This window comes from Sceloporus undulatus, chromosome 1 (assembly GCF_019175285.1).
Source record: "Sceloporus undulatus isolate JIND9_A2432 ecotype Alabama chromosome 1, SceUnd_v1.1, whole genome shotgun sequence".
Lineage (NCBI taxonomy): Eukaryota > Metazoa > Chordata > Lepidosauria > Squamata > Phrynosomatidae > Sceloporus > Sceloporus undulatus.
In genome coordinates, this window is record NC_056522.1 from 377,701,203 (window position 1) to 377,724,542 (window position 23,340).

General features: G+C 42.7%; 1 protein-coding gene across 2 annotated transcripts in view; it reads left to right on the forward strand.

Moving 5' to 3' along the window:
* Window positions 1–6,672: 6,672 nt before the first annotated feature.
* The window catches only part of STYX (serine/threonine/tyrosine interacting protein), a 29,669-nt gene continuing 13,001 nt past the window's right edge, over window positions 6,673–23,340 (forward strand). Inside the window, exons 1-4 of one of the 2 annotated variants that reach the window (XM_042467021.1) lie at window positions 6,673–6,766; window positions 17,193–17,225; window positions 21,121–21,174; window positions 22,368–22,465. In XM_042467021.1, coding sequence (XP_042322955.1) covers window positions 17,208–17,225; window positions 21,121–21,174; window positions 22,368–22,465 — 170 coding nt within the window. In that variant the 5' untranslated portion in view covers window positions 6,673–6,766; window positions 17,193–17,207. Of the gene's footprint in view, window positions 6,767–7,708; window positions 8,032–17,192; window positions 17,226–21,120; window positions 21,175–22,367; window positions 22,466–23,340 lie in introns of those variants that run through there. The other variant, XM_042467012.1, reaches the window with a different exon arrangement.

Below are 23,340 nucleotides of genomic sequence, written 5' to 3' on the forward strand. Positions count from 1 at the left end.
CTCCAGAAGCCTTAAAATGTTCTTGTTTGTTTATGAAAGGCTTACATGGCCTGGATGTTTAATTTCACAGGTCCACATTCTTAGTTCTGAATAAAAAGGTTTGCTGAAATACGTTCCTATTCTTCTTTTTGTGAGGTGCAGAAACCTCTCTCTATTCTTTCCATGTTATTTCTGCCCTGGTACCAAATTTTCTGTAAAGAAATAATGGCTAGGAACACTTCTGCTTCATTAACTGAGCTACTACGGGGAAACAATCGAGATAAGGCTTTCCAAAGGTTGACTGTCGGTGGATTAAGGCCGTTGTGCTGCCGATCGGCTGGGATCCAGCCTGTGGGCCATGCAGTGACCTATATTTTTACCACCAGGAACGTGCACAGAAACCAGTTGCCAGCTGGGAAAGGGCAAAGCTGCATATGTCTAGTTGTCTTGAGACTGCAAAACACTCGAATCACTGCTACTGAGCTATACCTATAGGGTTTCATTTCAGCAAAACAGCAGGACTGGATTAAAGCAACAGCTGCTTTGGACAGCATTGCTCTAGTAATATTTACAACAACCTTTGAAGGTAGATCAGGGTTGTCCCCATTCTGCCGAGGAGGGACCTGGACTGAGAGAAGACTTGAATTGTGGACTTCCTGAGTCATTTAGCTGCTGTGTTAGGTGACTTCAAGTCAACTCTGACTCATGGTGGCCTTCTGGTATATTTTCCTGGTATATTTATTCAAGGGAGATACGTCATTGTCCTCCTTTTACTCTGAGAGAGTGTGACTCGCCTAAGGTCACCCAAGGGGTTTCCACAGCTGAAAGGGATTCAAGCCTTAGCCTCCCAAAGTCCTAGTCCAACTCTCATACCACTACACCACACTGCCTTTCCTTTAGTTGCTGCTAGTGTTTTGTTTGAGAGCCAGCATGGTGTAGCTTGAGTGTTGGTATAGGACTTGGGAGACCTGGGTTCAAATCCCCACTCAGCCATGGAGGCTCACTAGGTGGAGACGGACGACTCGCACTCTCTCAACCTCAGGAAAAGGCAAACCTCCTCTGAACAAATCTTGCCAAGAGAACCCCACAATAGGGTTGCCATAAGTCAGAAATGACTTGAAGGCACACAACAATAACAAAGTGCTTGGCTTATGAAAGGAAAAGTGACATAGCTGAAAGTTGCCCAGATCCAGAGCCTGGGAAAGTTACTTTCTTGGACTAAAACTCCCCAAAATCCCAGCCAGGATGAACAATGTCGCTGGGGGTTTAGAAGCCTATAACTAGCATGGTGCAGATATTTGAGTGTTGGACTAAGACTCTGGTAGATGAGGGTCCAAATCCCCACTTGGCCATTGAAACTGTCTGTGCAACCTTGGGCAAGCCACATTCTCTCACCTTTAATGGCAGTCAATGACTAACTTCCTCTGATTAAATCTTTCCAAAGAAATCTTAGGATATGGTTACCCTGCTTTGGAGTCAACTTGAAGGCACATTACGAGAAGTACAAAAAGGCAATTTCTCCCCCCGCCCCCCCAAATTTTGCCAAAATCTCAAAGAGCTGCATACTTGACTGTGGGATTCTGGGATCTGGAGTCTCAAAAAGTAAGTTTTCCAGTCTCTGTCCAAAACTTCCAAGAGCTGGATATCTTTCCCTCTCCTCCAAAAAAATGTATGCAGGTAGTATTTGGAGTGAGGCAAAGGCCCTCTGGCTGTTGTTGTTCTTGTGTGGCTTTAAATAATTGGTCTCCTGATTGATAATTCCGTGTTCAAAACACTAACTACACTAGTCTGAGTCTCAAAGGCATTCAGCACATGCTCAGAAATACGATAATTAAATCAGCTATTAATATCTTTGTTAAAATAACATATACATTAGGTTAGCTGAAGAAGGCAGAAAGCTGTGTAATGTACGTAACTCATTTACTATACCTAAAATATGTTATAAGGAATCTTTCAATTAAAATTAAATAAAAATATAATGCGTAGTTGGAATTATCAGCCTTCACAAGAACAAACTAAAGTTTGCACATTTTTCATGGCTTTAATCGTATGAAGGTATTGCCCAAATATGGATAATCGTGTTGGTTTTCTATGGCCAGAGCATTTAAATTATTATCTCATGACAGTATACTGACCTTAAACAATATCATGGTACACTGGCAATCCCCATAAATATGAGCAAATAGGGATGGGAAGACTTCTGTGCCTTGCCTAATAGAGAAGCAAAACTGGCATAGAGCAAACTTTGACTAGCCTGAAGTTTGCTGACCACATGAACAGGGATTTGGGTTACGCTGAACTCTTCCTTGGCTTTCAGAAATGAAAGCTAGCCAATTTTCACATCGGTACAAAGCCAACCAAGTTCCACATGTATTTTTAGTCCAGCAGCGAGAAAGCCACTAAATGCAAAGCTTACGTCTTCTCTGAAATAACAGAAGTTGTTCCAGAAAAAAGACATTTTCTTCCTATTCAACAGAAGTGCTTTCCTGGGATGCTTCATATGAGAGAGATCAAGAAAGCAAACCTAGGAGAGAGAGAAAATAATGGTGCTATATTTAGTACTTGCTTCCTCACTCTTGTTTCCATGAAGGTGGTGGATGCCAAGATCTGTTTAATACTGCAGTTGGCATAACATTGCACCCATCATCTTGAAGATGACAAGCAGAAACTGATATGTGACAGCTGAAATGTGTATTCGCATTCAAACAGATGACTTTACCTTTACTCAAACCGTCCGTTTGTCAAACCCTGGACCATGAGGCTAGAAAATGATGTTTTGGGACTGTAGCACATAGGATCCACTGGCTGAGTGAAGGATTCTGTGAGTTGCAGTCTCTAAAGTCACTTTTCCATCCTCACGGGCTGCATCTGCACTGCAGAAATAATCTGGTTTGACACCACTTTAACTGCCGTGGCTCAATGCTATGAAATTCTGGGGAGTGTACTTTATTGTGGCGCCAGAACTCTCTGACAGTGAAGACTAAATGTCTCACAAAACTACAAATCCCAGAATTCCATAGCATTGAGCCATGGCAGTTAACGTGGTGTCAAACTGGATTATTTCTGCAGTGCAGATGCAGCCCTGGTCCAGAGTCTTTTTTCTCAGTCAATCAATCAATCATTTATTTACGGTCACAAACCAAATATAAAATAAAGTACATAAAATTCATAAAAATACACACAAAGAGAGAAATACAACTAAATACAGCTAGAATTCATAAAACACTACATACAGAGACTGTTTCTGTCTAAATCCCTAAAATTAAAAACTGAGAAAGGTAAAGTGTTAAAATGTCATAGCTAAGACTAATGTTTCCGTGTTAAGGTTTTCTTTCCGCCTACAGTTTGTCTGCAAGTAGTAATGGCAGAAGCACAACGCCTAGCAATCTGCTCTGCAATTTGAGCGTCGGTCGGAGGGAGAGGGAAACTCTTTCTGTTCTCCCTGGAAATCTGTGTAAAACTGGAGTGATTTGTCTAAAGTGAATACCTTGGTAAAATGGGTAGTACAATAAAACATGTTCAATTGACTCTGTTTCTAGATTGAAACATGGGCAGGTATGCTTGTTAAATGGAGTTTTTAAATATTTACTTTCCAACTTTCTCTCAAAGAAGGTAAATATTTAAAATTTTCATTTGACAAGCGTACCTGCCCATAGTTTTTTGTGGGTTTTTCGGGGCATGTTCTAGAAGAGTTTGTTTCTGACGTTTCGCCACCACCAGAGAAGATGGCAGCCGTGAAAGCCTTCGTACTTGCCCATGTTTATATCTAGAAATAGAGTCATGTGTTGGGGATGCTTTGATTGGGATTTCCTGCATGGCAGAATGGGGTTGGACTGGATGGCCCTTGCGGTCTCTTCCAGCTCCATGATTCTATGAACATGTTTTATTGTTCTGTCCATTTTCTGACCAGAAGCTTCATGCTACAACCCTTCCCTGACCCTATCCTTGGTTCTCTTAATTAGGAAATCAACGTGGATCGTTTCCATGGAAAGCACATGCCCTGCTGCTAAAATATGGGGCCAACAGTGCCAGGCTTTTAGCCCTCCACATAAATTGCCCCACAGCTCACACAATCCCTTATCCATGCCTATGTCGGTTGGGGATATGGGAGATGTAGACCAAAAGGTTTGGAGGACCAAAAGGTGTGCCATGCCCACACCAATAACAATAATAATAATAATAATAATAATAATAATAATAATAATAATAATAATATCTTTATTTCTATACAGTTTTTCCTGGGGTCAAAGCGGTTTACAAATTCAAAGCATCTATACAGCACAGGGTTTACAATATAAAATACAATCAGAAGTACACACAGAGTTGCCTTCATAAAAAATGGAGATGGCTCCTGTACCTATAATGTGCGAGGAATGGGGACAAAGAGCAACCCCAGGGCTATATTGGTAGGCCCCAGGGCCTCTGGGAGTCAGAAATGCTGCCCAAAAGGCCTCTAGGAAGTTGTCAGGATTGGGTTAGTCCTGCCATGAATATTTTGCTTTCAGAACATGATATGTGTGCTATGTCTCCTGCCATGATTATAGTGCTGTGAGTTACTGTTCAACTAGTTCTTGAGTTAGTTTAACTAGTTCTTGACAGAAGTGTGGTGAGCATTTGGTGGTGGGCAAAAAAAATTAATGTTTGTTAATAATAATAATAATAATTGCCACTTACTAATGGCTTTGGGCACACTTGGTTTAGTTCTGGATCTCTCTTGTGTGCACAAAGTAGCAGTGTTTCTGCCTCTCTTGACCTTTCAACAATGAAAGTACTTTGTCACCTTAAAGAAGGGATGGAAGCAAAGTGTATCCTTCCAGATGTCCTTGTACTACAGTTCCCATCAGCCACAGCCACAGGTGTCCAGCATCTGGGGAAGGCAGCATTTTATCTCCCATCTCCTGTTCCCCATCTTTATTTATGTCCCACCATCTCCCCAAAACTGGGACTCAAGGCAGCTTACACATTAAAATACAATGCAGTTAAAATATAGAAGAGATCAATATGGAATTAAACCACCAACAGCATTTGAAAACCATTTAGTTCTGTAAAATGGAATTAAATTACAATAAATGGAATGAAATGACCAACAATATTTAGAAACGACAGTTAAAACACTCAGTTAAAAATGATTAAAAAGCAGACTGACACGATTTGTGTGGCGTGAGCTTCCAGGGACCGTAGCCCACTTGCAGCTGAAGTGGGTTGCAGCCTGAGAAAGCTCAGGCCAAATAAAACCTATTTAAGTCTTTGAGATCCTTTTAGGCAGCTTGCTGCAAGAAATGATACACCAGGGATCCACAGAAACCCTGGCTTACCGCTTACGTGAAACGCTCTGTTGCTTTCATTTGCAGAGCAAGCGCCTAAACAAACCAAGTCGGGCACAGAAGCTTTGCTTCATGGTTTGTTTTTAGCTGCGTTGAGTCTCAATTTTGGGGGGAAAACAGGGTACAAATTGATGATGATGATGATGATAACTATGACTTTTATGGTTTTGATTATTGAGATTTTATTATTATGTTCTTTCTAGGAATATCTAGGTCTTCCAGCGCAACTCTGTGGTCAACTTTAACCAAACGCCACACTGAAGGACCTGGAGAGAACATTCCAGCGCAATTCCACGGTCAAAGTCTGGAAGATGTTGCCACGGAGTTGCGTCGGAGGACCTAGAGATTCCTAGAGAGGTGTTCTCTCAGGTAAAAACATGGTGTTCTTGTTATTTGTGTTTTTCTACATTCACGGGGGTCCTGTGCCCCTAATCCCAGCGAATGTGAAGGGACAAGTGTACAACAGATGGTACGATTGTAACTTTTGGGCTCAGTTGTGTATCTTTACATTTTAGGATCTTTTCTGTGTCGCATTAACTCTTTTCTGGCTCAAGGCTATGGAATTCTGGGAGTTGGAGTTTGTTGCGGGGGCGGGGCCTACAACAAACTCCAACTCCCAGAATTCCATAGCCTTGAGCCAGAAAAGAGTTAAAGCCATGCCAAACCGGGTTATTCCTCCAGTGTGGATGCAGCCCAGATTGACACCATTTTTAACTGCCATGGCTCAATGCTATGGAATTCTGGGACTTGTAGTTCATTGCGGCACCAGAGCTCTCTGACAGGGAAGGCTAAATGCCTCACAGAGTTACAATTCCCAGAATTCCATAACACTGAGCCGTGACAGTTAAAGCAGTGTTAAATTGGATTATATACACAGTGTGGATGCAGCCTTTGAGCCTCACTCTTGAGGGGAAAATGGGTTATCAAATGAAGCCACTAATTGCTTTCTTTCCCCCTCACAGTTGCGTTGTGGGACTCTCTGTCACGTGACACGGAGGCGGCAAAACCAACTAATACAGTATAATTTTTCAACTTCTTTTGCTTCCCTCAGTCACACCTCAGCATGCGCCCACTTGTGCGCATGCTCCCTCTTGATGAGTGACAGGCTTCATTGGCGCTACAGCCTGCCACGCCCACTCCTTTTAAGGCGCGCCCATCCTCCCTAAGTCCTCAGGGGGAGGGACTAGGTCACTTTCTCCCTGGCAACCCAGCGAGGACTGGGCGGGACCTAGAAAGAAGAAAAGCAATCAGAAAGAGCCACGCCCCCTTTCCCTGACAGGCTCGTCGCGAGCAAAGTAACTTGAGGAGAGAGAGTGGGCGGGGCGTAGAAAGAAAAAGAAGGGACCACGCCTATTTTTTTTGTCAGGCTCGCGACTGTTGGGGAGACAGAGCGTGGGAGCGGGAGCTCAAGAAGCTAGGCGGGGCTTAGGAAAAACTTAAAAGGCCACGCCCCCTTTCCCCAGGTAGGCTCGCGGGCAAAGCGACTGTTGCGAGGGAGACAGAGAGAGGGCGGGGCGTAGAAAGGAGGAAAGCAAAAAGAGGCCACGCCTCTTTCCCTCACGGCCAAAGCCACCGTTGGAATGGAAAGAAGACCGAGCGCGTGCGCGAGAGTGGGCGGGGCGTAGAAAGGGGAGTAAAGCAGTAAGGGTCGCGATCCTTGAGGGGAGAGTGGGCGGGGCGTACAAAAGGAAACGTTTACTAATAGGCTGCGCCCAGTTTTCCTCATTGCCAAAGTCAGTGTCGGGAGAGAGGGCGGGAGCGAGAGTCGGCGGGGCGTAGACCGGGGGGAAAGGCAGTAATAATAAGGGACCACTTCCCCTTTCCGCTCGTCGTCTTGAGGCCAAAGCGGCCCTTGGAGAGAGGGAAAGAGCGAGAGAGTGGGCGGGGCGTACAAAGGGATAGAAAAGCAATAAGCGTAGAATGGGGAAAGCGATAAAGGACCACGCCCCTTTCCCCCTCACAGGCTCACGACCGTTCGAGAGGGGGATCATAAGAGCGAGAGGGTGGGCGGGGCGCAGAAAAAAGGCAATTGCCCCGCCCTCACGGCCCAAAGTGACCGTTTGGGAGGAGGAGGGGGAGGAGGAGGAAGCTCGCTAGAGAGAGTGGGCGGGGCGCAAAAGGGAACGAGCGGGGCTTAGAAAGAGCGGGAAAAAGAAAGGGCCACGCCCCTTTTTCCTGTCAGGCTCGCGACTTGGCTCAAGAAACTGGGCGGGGCTTAGAAAAGGGGGAAACCTAGAAGGGGCCACGCCTCCTTTTTCCTGGAAGCGGCTGTTGCCAGGGAGAGGGAGGGGCGGGCGCGAGAGTGGGCGGGGCGTAGGAGGAAAAAGGGAGGAAGGGTAAGGCGCGCGCGAGAGGGGCGGGGCAGTCGGGAGCGCGCCTGGGCGGTTGTGAACAGGCGAAAGAAGGAAGGAGGGAGGGAAGGAGGGAGGGGCCGCTTGCCCGCCAGCAGCATGGCGGCCGGGCGCGAGTCTCCGCCGCCGCCGCCGCTGCTGCCTCCTCCTCCTCCTCCTCTTTCTCCCTTCCCTTCCCTCCTCCTCCTTCTTGGCCCCCTTGCCAGCCCCCTCCCCTATTAAGAGGCCAGAGAGAGAGAGAGGCTGACAGACAGACAGACCGGACGACTGCCTGGCCGACGGAGGGAGAGGGAGAGACGGGGGAAGGTCCCTCGGCGGCCATGGAGCTGGCCAAGCCGGCCTTCCCGGCGCTGCCGCAGCCCAAGGAGGACTCCGAGGTGAGACAGCCAGCGAGAGAGCGAGCCAGCCAGCGGGGCCCCTGCCTGGCAGCCTGCCTCCTGGGCTCCCCAAGGCCCTCACTCTGGCTCCACAGGCTCACAGGTGCCTCACCTGCAAGGGGCGGGAAGGGATGGCAAGGCATAGGGCTATGGGGACACCTGGGCGAACGGGAGGATCTGGGAGTCCAAGGGGACCACGAGTTGAACAGGAGTCAGCAGAGCGATGCGGCAGCTAACAAGGCCAATGCGATTCTAGGCTGCATCAATAGAAGTATCGTGTCTAGATCAAGGGACATAATAGTGCCACTCTATTCTGCTCTGGTCAGGCCCCACCTGGAATATTGTGTCCAGTTCTGGGCACCACAATTTAAAAAGGATGTTGAAAAACTGGAGCCATGTGTCCAAAGGAGAGCGACTAAAATGGTGAAGGGCCTGGAAACCATGAAGCCCTATGAGGAACAGCTAAAGGAGCTGGGGATGTTTAGCCTGGAGAAGAGAAGGTTAAGAGGTGATATGATCGCCCTGTTTAAATACTTGAAGGGATGTCATGTTGAGGAGGGAGCAAGCTTGTTTTCTGCTGCTTCAGAGACTAGGACCCGGAGCAATGGATGCAAGCTGCAGGAAAAGAGATTCCAGCTCAACATTAGGAGGAACCTGCTGACAGTAAGGGCTGTTTGACAGTGGACTATGTTGCCTTGGAGAGTGATGGAGTCTCCTTCCTTGGAGGTCTTTAAGCAGAGGCTGGATGGCCATCTGTCGGAGATGCTTTGATTGGGAGTTCCTGCATGGCAGAAGGGGGTTGGGCTGGATCAGGGCCCTTGGGGTCTCTTCCAGCTCTAGGATTCTTTGAGTGACCTGAGAGAGAGAGGATCCTCAGGGGAGAGTCTCTGTGAGTCATAGACAGCCTTTGCTTTCCTTCACAGATTAGAGGACTGAGACTGAGCAGGTTGCCCTTTGATTTCAGGGTGATTTTCCTTTCCTTCCTATGAGAAAAATACCATCACTAGCCACAGCGTCTTCTAGGAAGTCCCCTAACTCCCCTTTCTTTCTCCCTGCCCCCCCCCCCCAAGGCTGTCATGTCTGGGTTTTGTATGATGAGTCTTCTTCATTCACACAGCTATTTTGGGAAGAAAAAGGAGAAACCCACACTCCTCCTCCTCCCCAGGGATCTTCTTCATTCTTCTGCCCTTGAAATGTTCATATGGCTCAGCCCTTCATCCCAGACAGGTTTGGCAGTTGTAAACGGCTTGCATCCTTCTGGGTGGCTAAAATGAGTCAACAGCTTGTTGAGGGCAATTACAGTTATAAACCGCTTAGAGACTGCTTAGTTTAGTAAGAAGCAGTATATAAATGAAGCTGCTAAACACATTGGGTTCCAATCTTGGAAGAGAAAGAAGAGTCATCATGATAATAATGTTGTTGCTGTGCTTCATCCAGCGCTGTACACTTTCTTGCATATACTGTATATACTCATGTATAAGCGTGGAAATTTAGGTTTAACAGTTGACCCCAAAAAACTGAGTTGACTTATTCACACGTCAGTGTAAGTATGGTATTTTAAATCATATCACACACACCATCCCCTGGTGAAAGGCAAGAGTGTAATCTGCCCTGGAAGCACTGGCCTCCTCCTCCTCCTCCTCCTCTCTCATCCATCCAGCCTTTTGGATGAGCACAAATAGTTATTAAATAAATAAGTAGTTTGTTTATATTTCCCACCTCTCCCTACGGATCCAGGAGGGGTTACATCCGATGAAATGAATACCAGTACACATACAACACAATTACAATTTACAATAAAATACTAACATTATGAATACAATTACATAAAAATCAAACAGCCTAATAATCATAGTCTAGGAAATGGAGCATTTCATTTTAATTGAGCTCCCATACAAAGTCCGGTGGGTAAGTCCACCGGAAGAGATCCGTCTGAAGTGCCTTCTTCAAAGCATTGAAGCAGTAATAAGACGGATCTCTTCTTGTAGGCCGTTCCATAGTTTGGGAGCAGCGGCAGTAAAAGCTCTTTGGAAAGTCGATACAAGTCTGGTTGATTGATATTCTAATAGGTTCTTCCCAGATGTTCTGAAAGTGCAGGGCGGATTGTGTAGGGAGAGGCGTTCCCACAAGTAACTTGGGCCCAAGCCATGTAGGGCTTTAATGGTAATAACCAACACCTTATACTGTGCCCAGAAGATGATCGGCAGCCAGTGAATTGATTTTAACACAGGTGTTATGTAGACGAACCTCGATGTACCAGTGACTACTCTGGCTACTGCATTTTGAACCAATTGAAGCTTCTGAACTTGGTATAAAGGTAGCCTCATGCTTTCCTATTGCATCCCAAGTTGGTGGTGGTTGAATCCTGTTACCTCTCACGTTTGATGTGAATTCTCAGTCTTGTCCCCCATCTCTTTTTTGTGCTTTTGAGCTGGAAGGTGTATCTTGGAGTTGTGGGGGCTCCCTGCTTTCACTCTGTGTAAATGCAGTATCCCGAATTTGAAGATTTTTGTTCATTTCCCCCCACTTCACGCAGAGACGCTGCATAGTACACATGTCATCTTTGGTCCAAAACACACTGCAGAAATAATCCATTATGAGACATTTACCCTTCTCTGTCAGAGAGCTCTGGTGCCACAAAAAACTACAATTCCCAAGATTCCCTAGCATTGAGCCAGGGCAGTTAAAGCAATCTCAAACTGGTTTTGGACCTTTGTTAGTCTTGTCATTATCCAAAGGATAACTTTGTCCTTGGCTTACTATTTTGCTCCTTAAAATTATGTATATGTTGCAGAAGAGGCCATCCTGTCTGCAAAGATAAGTTTAGCCCCAGCCTCTGAAGCTGCTGTCACTCCAGTGACTACACTCATCCCTCCATATTTGCGGCTTTGATATTTTCAGATTTGATTATTCATGGATTTGATTAATTTGCTCTCTCTAGGAATATCTAGGTCCTCCAGCACAGCTCTATGGTCAAATTTAACTAAAAGTTGAACTGAAAGGGGGCGGCAAAATGACGTTGCCCTATACACACGGGGGCCGCTATTTTGATGCAACGGACGCATAACGTCTGCACGTCCCATAGTGCTGGCGATGTCACGAGTACGCCATTTGCGCACTCGGGTGTCGGAAGCGCGACGCAAAAAGAACCCGTTTTTTGCGGGTTCTTTTTCCGCCGCCAGGAAGCCTCGCCATTTGGCAGCTGAGGCTTCCCACTGGCGGAAATGGAGGCGGCAACAGACCGCCCTTTTGGGGCTGTCTGTATCCCGCCTAAATGACCCCAACTGAGCTGATAGAATGGGCTTGGCTCTTTCATGTCTCTTTGACAGAGCCAGGTATGTGTATAGCAGGTTCATTTCTCTAGTTTTTGGAGGGTATTACTGTATATACTCATGTATAAGTCTAGAAATTTTGGTCAAAAAATTGACCCAAAAACATGGCTTGACTTTTCCAAGGGTCAATATAAGTCCTGTACTTTAACGTGTGTGTGTGTGAGAGAGAGAGATCACCTCCTTTTTCTGAGTAGAGAGGCAAAATACAAGTGCTTTGTCCATCCTGGGAGCACCTAAAAAGAAGCACCAACCATCTCTACTCTCACATGCATCCAGCTTTTATACAATATTTTGCATGATATTTTAAAAATAATATTGTGCCTGAAACAAAGTTTGTATACACTGAACCATCAGAAAGCAAAGGTGCCACTATCTCAGCAGTTATGCCTGCCAGAATTTTGTAAGTTTTGGGCATCATTTTCTCTTGCTCCATCTTTTACATTCTTTGCTACATGGCCCTAAGTTTTACCCTCAACTTGAGGTCGACTTATAGTCGAGTAAATACGGTAATACAATATATTAAATGCAAATTTATATTCATTAGCACCTAATATATATTAAAGAGATTTCTTCCTTTATACCTGATGCTGAATAAAGCACAGCAGGACCATAAGAGGTACACCTGTGCCATTTTCATGTCACCGTTAGGTTTCTGTAAGACTCCACGTATCCTGTACTGATTGTCAAAACCCATATTTTTAGCCCTTGTTGCCAAAGATTGCTATTTGTGTGTGCCTTCAAGTCATTTTGGGCTGCACGGTTAACTGTATAAAGAAGGCAGAACATAGCACCTTAAAGAAATTGTATTCAAAAATCCAGAATAAAGACTTGTGGGGGCAGACGTATTGGTTTATCTTGGGGTGGGTGAGACCATTTATTTAAAAGCTTCCCTGGGAATTTACCTTAAGGGTTCCTAGAAGACAATAGATAAAAACCAGCCAGTTTTTAATCTGTCTTAATGATGAAAATATTACAGCACTGAGACTTCCAGAGGACCCCCGCAGAACCCAACGCTGATGCCATTATTTCACATTGGGCAGCAGCCAGCTGCTTCTCCAGTTCTGCCCATTCCCCATGAGTGAATGGGTGTGCGGGGTTGGGGGATGTCAGGAGGCTATATGATAAGTTGGGGGGGCATGCAGTATATGGCTTAGTCTATGTAGGTCCACATGCAGAACTACTGTAATATGCTGTGCCATACAGGATTGCAGCCTATCATATGCATATTGCTTCTCTGCCTTTCAAATAAGAGCTGATAATTTTATTCCAGAATCATACTGTGAATGAACACGAGAACAAGAAGGTTACTTACTTATCAGCTCATTTTTACCCTGCTGTTCATACAGTCAGGCTCCTAAAGTGGCTCCCACATTCAGCACATAGAACTGGATAGAAATGGCTAAAGGAGCAGGAGGAATTATCATTGGATTTTAGACATGCATCACACATGTAGTAACATCCCTAAGACATTACTAAGCCACCGCTGTGTTCAGTCTCTGATTTAATGTTGCGATTTTGAACATTCTTGAAAATGTCCCACTGAAATTAATAACAGTTCTAAGAAACTATGTTTGGGGTTGAAGTAAAAGTCCATAGCATTGGGTGCCCAGTCTGTTCAGGATCTGGAACTAATTTATGAACTGAATGAATGCCCATGCTTTTTCTTAGCCCATATAAATGTAGTTGTTTTGATTGGTAAGATCCATTTGGTTGAAAGACTGTGAAAATAGTCTGTATTTTCTGTTAACACAGTAGTCTGTTAAAATTCTCTGCTGTTTTTCTGTCTAAAATGCACTGTAAATTGCCAGTTGCAGTCAGATGAATTGTCAAGTACACATGAACTTCATAAATACAGTATACCATAATACATTCTGACTGTTTTAAGAGTTCCTTTTGCTGTCAGAATGCAGAATTATGCAGGGGAAGCAAGCAAATCCTTCTAAAGTGCTTACATTTCTTGCTGTACTGTTCAGAATTTAGCTGTGAGCAGCATGGCTCTTTCCCAGTGTGAAAAGAGGCTCCAGATACTGCTTAGTGTCTAGAAACTATGTAAGTTCTCAAAGAAAGTGGTTCTGTTCTTAAACATGCTCTTAGGCCTTTCTCAGACATCAGCAACATTGTGTCATGAGTGGATAATGGAGCCTTTGCTTTTGCATGGCCTCCTGCATAGCATATTGTTTGTCATTCACTGTTCAAGTAATGCTCATCAAAGGGAGCCATGCAGTCCGGTATTCTATTCCCACAATGATCAAGCAGATGCTTATGTGCATTCAACATGAGTCCAAATAGCACCCTCTTCTTTGTGCGCCCCAGAAACTGGTATTGAGGGTCTTACGCCTTTGACTACTACAAGAAGAAATACACAGCTGTTTAACAGTTGCCACTGCTGAGATGTGTAGCAACTGAGGAGGATTTTGTTTTCAGTATACAGTATTAGTATATTTTAGTATCTTAGTATTATATAGAGTGGTGCTTTATTGTTTGCTTTTTATTGTATATGCTCTGATGTACCACCCATTGGTGGAAAGGGCATTATAAATAAACATCGTCATCATTTGCCTTATCTTCTACAAATGTGATTAAGCGCTGTTTACATTAGTACAATTGGTGGCCAGTGAAACATATGATGGCAAGTTCTATACTTTAAATATGTGATGTTTGGCAAAATGATTCCTTTTATCTGAATCCCCTACCTGCAGGAGCACCTTGTCTACCCGCATTCCCAGTTTGTTTCCCTAAGTAAAGCTTTGTTGGAAGAACAGAGAAAAATTATCCAGGACTTTCCTCATACCATGTCTAATTTTATATGCTTTAGTTATGTTCTCCTTGTGGCTTTTAAAGCTAGAAATCACTAAATTTTGTCATGGGGGGGGAGGAGTTCTTACTTGGTCATTTTAATTGCCCCTTTCTGTACTTTTTCTAGCTCTATATGGTATCTTTTGAGGGGTTTGGAGACATTTGTTTTGCTTTTTATTTTTAGCTGTGCATTTAACAATTAAAATGCTTTGAGATTTTAAAAAGTTATTAATGAAGGAAATCATCCTAGATGGTGCGTTAAAGGAAGTTATAAAATTGTGAATGTATTCTTTACTTGTAGCCTGATGGAATAATCAGGTTGTTATCATAAATTGAATAGCCTTTTGCAATGATTTCTAGTATCTTTTAAAGGATAATTAACCCTTTCATGTTAATTCTGTGAGATGTCTGTTACACATCATCATTGTACATGGACAGTAAGCTGACCTGCATATGCAGGTATTTGAAAATGCAGAAAGCATATTTTCATCAGAAACCTTTACTAGCTTTTTTCCCTTTTGGCTTCCTAACTATCTTCTCAGCTAGAGGAGACAACTAGTGTAGTGGCATATGGTTCAGAGGGGTCAGCAGCAGGACTACCCCTTCTCCCCAGCCTTTTCCTTGATAAAGCTTTTTTAATTTCCTTCCCAGTGTGAACCCCAACAGAGAATATGACAGCTCTATCCCTACTCACATTTGCCCCTTAATGTGGGAGGTGGGCAAGAGGTTCTTAAATATCATGTTCTCATTCCACCAATTGAACAGTAACAGTGGAGTTACAGGAATTCCATCTGATGCACAAAAGAGCAAAATTAACTCAACTTGGTGCTGTGTAGAAGAGAGGCGTATTCCTTTTGCTTCTGACTTTGCCTATGGCAAATTGGTGGGCAGACCCCATATTACAGTACTGGCATTATTGCTGTGCTTCTTGACTAATATATTTGGAGGGCAAGAGTTCATCAAGCGCTGGAGCTAATAGTCTGAATATTATAGAGCAAACTAGGAGAATAGTACAAGACTCAAGAGTGGGAGGGGGGAAAACTTAAATAAGCAGCAGTGTCTACACTGACACACAGACCATGGGGGGGGGGGGAGAACTGCAAAGCAAATGTGATATAATAGGCTGAAACCTGGTGGGATGAGTTTCATGATTGGAATCTGGTACTAGAGAGGTATAACCTACTTCAGAGGAAAAGGCCAAACAGGAGAGGAGGAGGAGGAGGAGGAGGGGTAGCATTGTATGTCAAGGATGTTTGCATCTGGGAAGGGGTCCATGACTTAAATCCCAGAAGCCAGCTTGACAGCTTCTGGGTAAAAATTAAGGGGGAGAGAAACAACAGTGATATCATTGTGAGTGTCTACCATAGACCCCCAAGACAGACCAAGGACTTGGATGATGCTTCCTGGAACAGATAAGCAAAGTTTCAGAAAGGAAAGGTGCAGCAATAATGTGAGATTTCAGCTATCTTGGTATTCGTTGGAAACTGATTGCAGAAAATCTAGGGAAATGCTGGGTACATATGACCCCATGGTCAGGAATATTAAAAAAGAAGGTAATTCATGATGGATGAGAGCTTTCTTAAAAGTGAGATATGGAAGACACAATTTCAAACAATTCCAATGAGGAGGAAAAATGGGAAAGTGTCTAAAGAAACCAGGATGGCTGCCTAAAGAACTTTCAACTGAGCTAAGATTTCAAAGGGGCGCATACATGAAACAGAAAAAGAGGGAAATCAGGAGAAAAATTCGAACAAATAGCTATCACATGTAGGGAGAAAGTCAGAAAAGCTAGAATGAAGAATGAGCTTAGCAAATCTGAACTCAAATTTTGGTAATTAAAATTTTAGAAGTCTCTTCATTCACAGAGCAGAGTGACTTGCCCTTCAAATCAGGCATGCAGCCTTCTAAATGTTTGTAGTAATACAGTTCCCAGCATTCCTCATCATTGATTTATGTTGAGCAAGGTCTAACAAATGTCTTAACAACATTTGAAGAGCCAGTTTAAAATATTTGGTGTCCCCCCTCCCTCCCGTATTGAAACCTTACTTTTGAACCACTGCTATAATGTCTTCCATATTTTTTGAGAAATTGTTTTTCATTAACAGCATTGTCAACTTCATTTTAGGTGTGCAGCCCAATCCTGGATTGTTTCATAATCCAATGCAATTTTAGGCTGCATCAATAAAAGTATAGTGTCTAGATCAAGAGACGTAATAGTGCCACTGTATTCTGCTTTAGTCAGGCCCCACCTGGAATATTGTGTCCAGTTCTGGGCGCCACAATTTAAAAAGGATGTTGAGAAACTGGAGCGTGTCCAGAGGAGGGCGACTAAAATGGTGAAAGGTCTGGAAACCTTGTCCTATGAGGAAGGACTCAGGGAGCTGGGGATGTTTAGCCTGGAGAAGAGAAGGTTAAGAGGTGGTATGATAGCCCTGTTTAAATATTTGAAGGGGTGTCACATTGATGAGAGAGCAAGCTTGTTTTCTGCTGCTCCAGAGAACAGGACCCGGAACAATGGATGCAAGCTACAGGAAAAGAGATTCCACCTCAACATTAGGAAGAACTTCCTGACAGTTAGGGCTGTTCAACAATGGAACAAACTCCCTCGGAGTGTAGTGGAGTCTTCTTCCTTGGAGGTCTTTAAACAGAGGCTAGATGGCCATCTGCTGGGGATGCTTTGATTTGGATTTCCTGCATGGCAGAATGGGGTTGGACTGGATGGCCCTTGCGGTCTCTTCCAACTCTATGATTCTATGATCCACATATAAACTGAAAATGCCTGCTTTTTTGCAAATATGTCAAAGTTTTAAGGCCTAGAGTGTCTGAATAAAGAATATTTAATTTTTTTTTCTTTTCTTCTTTGTTGAAAGCTCTTAAAGAATAACAAGCCATTTGTTACTCAGTTGGGTTGCCTAACTTGCCATTTTACACCTTGCAGCTTATCCAAGAACCTGATTGTTTTTCAGTTCATTTATGTTTATTGATCTTAGAATTTAATATTCATATAAGAAACATATTTTTATTTCTCTTTAGGACTGGACATATCCAATGAGAAGAGAGATGCAGGTATGGATATAGTTATTATTTAGAGTATTTATACCCCAAAAAGCTCCCAGAGCAGCTTACATATTGTTAAATACAGTGGGTTCTTGTTATCCGTTGGGGTTTGGTTCCAGGATAACAATCTGTGGATGATGAATCCCATTAAAGACTATGGCATAGAAAAATGGTGTCCCTTATATAAAATGGCAAATCAAAGCTTGCTATTTGGTATTTACCCTTTTTTGGAGTACTGTATTTTCAAGCCTTGAATGCTTGAATGAGTGGATAAAAAATCCGTGGATAGGGAGGGCATTTCCTTGCTATCATGCATATGATCCAAATAAGACACAACACACAAGAAAAATGGAATGGCAGTGTTGGGATGGATTCCATCCAGCAGATACTACCTACTCTTCTCTTCCTCCAAGGCCACAGCAGGAGCAGTTGATCATAATCTTTTAGTCAAAGTTAGCAGTTCATTAGATATTTCATGCAGCTGTAAAGGTTTGGCAAAATCACACGATGCCCTTAGACAATCCAAAGTGCTTCAGAATTCGGGATGGGTTGTCCAGGAAGTACACCTTTTCCATGAGGCGTCTTGGGATGACAGAGGTAAGTGTGTATTCAAGTGGTGGCTATGTCTACCAAGAATCCTTGATCTGTGAAGGTTCACCATCTATGTTTTTTCACATTACAAATCATCAGCTTGGTGAAAGAAAGTCCTTCCCTCCTAAGGAAGGGCAGCAACTGCAGGTTTTGGAAAACAGTGTTCTATACTTCTCATTCTTTCTATATTTTAACCAGGCATGGTCCTGTATATATTGCTATCCAGTTGAAACAATATCATGTGGAAGTATCCAAAGCCTCCCGTCCCATCCATTACCTTTCTTTCCTTTCCTTTGGCCCTTGTGAGCAGTTCCAGTTCCAAGTCCTTTGTGCTGAAAGTCATTACACCCACCAGTGCTATCTTTGCCCTTGGTCAGCTGGTCTCTTTCTGTTCCTATTTATGATGCAGTTCCCTTTCCATTTGTTCAGAGTTCCTGGTGGTTGTGACATGCAGGAGTCACTAGTGGCCTCTCCTTTCAGGAGGCTTCTGGCTCTGCCAGTTAACTCATACTTTGATTAACTGTGGGCAGTGGATGAGGCTAATGCTACAACCATGCTGCCCCTAAATGATCAATTCAGGAAGTTGCTAAACTGGAAGCATGCTTCTGTATATACAAAAATAATGAATAAATGTTAAAAATGCATTGCAGTCATTTCACCAATTGGTATTATATACAGGAGCTTGCTTTAAAACAGTGCTTATTTTAGAACATTACTTAACTACAAGACGGGAGCCATTATTGTTGTCTCGTCACAAGAAAGAGAATGTGCAGGAAGTTCTGTACATGCAGCAAGTACTTCTTTCTTAAACTGTTTCTTCTGCTCTTGTTAGCAAAATAAATATTTGAGGGTTAAGCTTTGCCTCATTTTTCCAAAGTCTTTTCCCCCTTTTCACATAGACCCCATACAGACAAGCCAAAATAAAGCTGCTTCGGGTCACTTTGAGATATGCTGTTTAAATGATGCATGCGTCCTAAGAGTCTGGAAGTCGCGCCAAAGCCACGCTCCAGTCCTTAGAATTGGAGTGTGGCTTTGGTGCGGCTTCCGGACTCTTAGGACACATGCATCATTTAAACAGCATACCTCAAAGTGACCCGAAGCAGCTTTATTTTGGCCTGTCTGTATGGGCCCATAGATTCAGAACATTGAAGTAGATCAACAGATAACTGTCTTTTTCACTGTCTCAAGTCAAAGTACATAGTACTCAAAACCACCTAAGTTATGTTAGTGCCTGAGGTAAAAAATCCCAATCTGCAATGTGAGACAGTTACGACCCTCGGTGTGATCAGAAATATATGTACTCAGATGTTAGCTGAATTTATATTAGTACTGTTGGCAACTTGTGAATTTAATTTAAAATTAATTTTTTTAAAAGGTATAGTATTTTTCTTGAGAAAGAACAGTAAAGCCCTCATTATTTGTAGGACTCAGACTTATCCAGACAGAATTTACCTTTAACAGCTGCATGAGAGACAAATATTCCATAGCCAAAAACCTGGAGAAGGCGAGCTTTGTCTATTAAATTTGAGGCTGTCATGCATTCAGGAATCCTGCCAGGAAAAAAGGGTGTAACCCCTTTTATCAAAGCTGCCCTGAAAAATGCTTCCATAAAACATTCCAGATGGTTCAAGTAAGCAAGCCAATCACCGTACCTCAGAGCAGCAGATGAAAAGAAATCTGGATTATAAACTAACCAATCCAGAGAGAAGAGGCAATATTAACAAGGAAAAATAGAAGAGGGAGAGGTAGCCTGTAGTTAAACATGCATCGAAAAGCTGAGGTGAGAATTCAACCTGTGTGTGTGAGATCACATTCTCTTGCTCAGCCTGAAACATCTGTCATGTCTGTGAGGGACCTTTTACTTTGGTCCTGCTAGCCTCGAACATGTTAGGCTTTGAATAGTTGTTGAATACTAAGGCTCTAGAAAGAGTCCACTAGGATGAGCTGAAGGAGACAGGAAGCCTGAGATGCCGCTGCAGTGAGGCAGGACGGTTATTGGAATCCTGGCCTGGGATATGATTACCTTGGCAGAAGTAGGCAGCTGCCTGCTGTTGAAACATTTCACTCTTCTGTCGCTCCCCTTTTTCATAGATTGCACTAAGTAGTGAATCATCAGAAAACAATTTATACTCTTCCTAGCCACTCTCAGTTGAGACCAAGCAGTGTGGTTGAGCTTTCCCTTTGTGACAACATCAGGATGGGTTGGGGATTTTCTCACTGAGGCACCTCCAGTGTTCTGGCTGAGCAAGCTTCCTTTGCATCCCTAGTGCTAATAATTCAAGTTTCAGGTTTGGTTTGCTAAGACTTGAAACATAAAAGCCATACTGAATTAACAAAAGGCACCGTAAGTCTAGAATGTTGCATAAGTGGTGGCCATCAATACGCCTTGTGATGATAAATGCTATAGTTTAACCACGTACTGTGTGAAAAGATAAAGCCAAGATCCTACATGAAATAGAGGGATGTAACTTTACACTCATGGAGTTACGTTGACAATTGTGCATTAATGAATTGCACCACAGTGCTGCTGAATGTACAGATGTGAAATGCACAATTGTAATGCACTCTGATCAGTCATCGCCATCAGTATATGTATAAAGGTAGGATATTTTTTTACCCCATTATACATAATTCAACCACTTCATAGTTCAGTATAGTTCAACCACTTCAGAATAATTCACACGTGAAAGTCATTAACAGTGCTAATTATACTGAATCACTTGCCATTAAATTTCATTGGATGATTCCAGATTTTAGTACATTGTAGTCTGAGAGGGAGAAATACTGCTGTCTGTCAGCTTTCTCCACATCATGCATAACTTTATATCCATTATGTCTCTTTCTACTTTGCTACCTTTCTAAGCTCCAAGTCTCTAAACTTTACATTGTGACAGATTCTGTCTTCATAAGGGAATTTTTCCTGCTTCTTAATCATTCTGGTTGCCTCTTTCTGTCCTTTTTATAAGCTCCACAATATCATTTTTGAGATTCAGTGGCCACAGCTGTATAAAACAAAAGTTACAAATCTGTGCTTTAAGAACGTGTGCGCGCGCACACACACACACACAGAGGTAAAAATACTAATCACCTGCTCTGTTCTCTTGGAAACCTTTAGAGAGGGGATTGTCAGAAGCCTTTGGAAACTCCAAATAAACAACAAGGCCCAAATCAGTTCTATTTGCATACTTTTTGACACAGCTAGACACAGTGTAATTGGCCCTTCCACCAGTGCTGGGCTTACTGTCAACTGTAGTCAAACTCTACTGTGTAGTCAACTGAAATTTGTTTCTTTTCCCTGCTGCTTTTTTAAAAGGAGATTTTACCTGGGTTGTTCCTGGGCCCGTATTCTTCAGCTATGAAAAGCAAGGTAGGTTTGCCTCTTGATTCACTTTTTTCACAGTGCTGGGTCTGTTTCTATGGAGTATATCAGTCAGAACTAAATTGTGCCTAGGCTCTCGAATAATGTTTAAGGCTGTTTTATTTTTGCCCTCCCTCCTGACTTAAATTTTTATTTTATTTTATTTAGTGGTCTAAGCTGCATGGAAAATAATTGTAATTGCTGGACATTGCTTTTAGTGAATTATTTTATTTTTACCCCACTGTTTCAGATTTTGCCATTATGTTTGTATCCCCCCTTTGTTATGTTTGTAAATTTTATGCTCTTATCCTCCATGAACTCTGCCTAAGGAAAGGTGGGGTAGAAATATTTTAAATGAAAATAAGTAAATACCACTTAGGAATAGCCACATGTTTTCTCACACAACACCATTTATCCCTGAAGATCTTGATACTGCTTATTGCTCTCGTGTATCTTTGTTTCAGTACTATAAACTGTAAGAGGAAAGGTTCAAGTGGATGTGAAGGAGACTTTTGGGAGACTGTCCATTAATGTGATTTTAAGTAATCAGAATTCCACTGAACTTTCAAAATAACTAAGTGAATATCTTAATGAAGGGCCTAAATATACTAAGGGCACCAGATCTTGTCTGATCTTGAAAACTAACCAGGATCAACCCTGGTTGATACTTGGATGGGAGACCACCAATGAATACCAGGTGCTGTACACTATATTTCAGAGGAAGGAAGGAAGCGGCAAAACCACCTTGCATAAGAAATTCTACAAAATTCATGAGCTCATCCTAAATAGACAGATGAGTTGAAGGCACATACACACACACCTTGATGAAACAAAACAACAGGTTGAGTCGCCCTTATCTGGAATTCCGAAATCCAAAATTGTTCAGGTGGCTGAACTTTGGTTCATGCAGAAAATTATCTAAAACATTGTGTATAAAATTACCTTTAGGCTATAAGCTGTATATGAAACATAAATGAATTTCATGTTTAGATATCTCATTATGTATATGCAAATATTTCAAATAAAAAAAATCCCAAATTCTGACTTGTCCCAAGCATTTCTGATACGGGTAACTCAACCTGTAGCTATATATCACCTACTCAGAATACATATTCTTTTACCGTTAAAGTTCTTCCTTCTATGTTTTATCAATCCTTGTTTAAAGGAGTTCTCATTTCTCTCTCTGAAACTTTCTTTTACAGCTACCTATACTTCAGAAGCATGGAATCACCCATGTAATATGCATAAGGCAGAATATTGAAGCAAACTTTATTAAACCAAACTTCCAGCAGTTATTTAGGTAAGACTCCCGTAAAACTCTGCTTTGGAAATGACCATCATAAAGCCATGTCCAATTATGTTCTTATTGCCTAAGTGTAATTTTCAGTAATTATAATGCAAAAGAGAGTAGCAGGCAACATCTGTCAAGTTTTCAGGTATTTGGTTGGTATATTGTGTGTTAGTAGTCAGCTTACTAGTTCATAGGTAAGTTGTTTGAAAGAGAGATAAAAGTAGTCAAATTACTTTTTTCTTCTAATCAGTATTATAACTTGGGAAAAGTGAGGGAAAGAAGATTGAGTGATGATGCAAGGACAAGGTGTGCTAGGCTAATGTATGGCATGTTCTGTCCTGTTGAAACTTGAGACATATTTCTTGTTACCCCAGAGTTACACCTGTATGATTTGTTACTGTTTCCTCTTCTAAATGATCCTTTATTTTCACTTACTGTACATATGTTCCAACAGCAGAGTGATTGACAGAATGGAGCTGTCATTTTATATCTCCGTGATTCAAGAATTACACGTTCAGGATGTAGTTACAGGGGCATGTTTTGACACTAGCTTATTAGAATTGTAGAGCTGGAAGAGACCCCAAGGGCCATCCAATCCCACCTCCATCTGCCATGCAGGAATACACAATCAATGTACTCACGATAGGTGGCCGCCTTTGTTTCAAAACCTTATTCATGGAGTGTGGGTTGCCTCTCTCTTCACCCAAGTACTGATTTTGGTTATATTATTTCTAGTTCAATAAAAATGTTTGTCTGTTCAGATTAGTCTTTTTGATAACATTTAAGCAGTAGCCCATGATTTAAAGTACAAATTCCAACTTTTCACTGTAGGGCAAGGATGGGCAAAGTGTGGGCTCCATTCAGTCCCCCCCCCCCATCCTTCC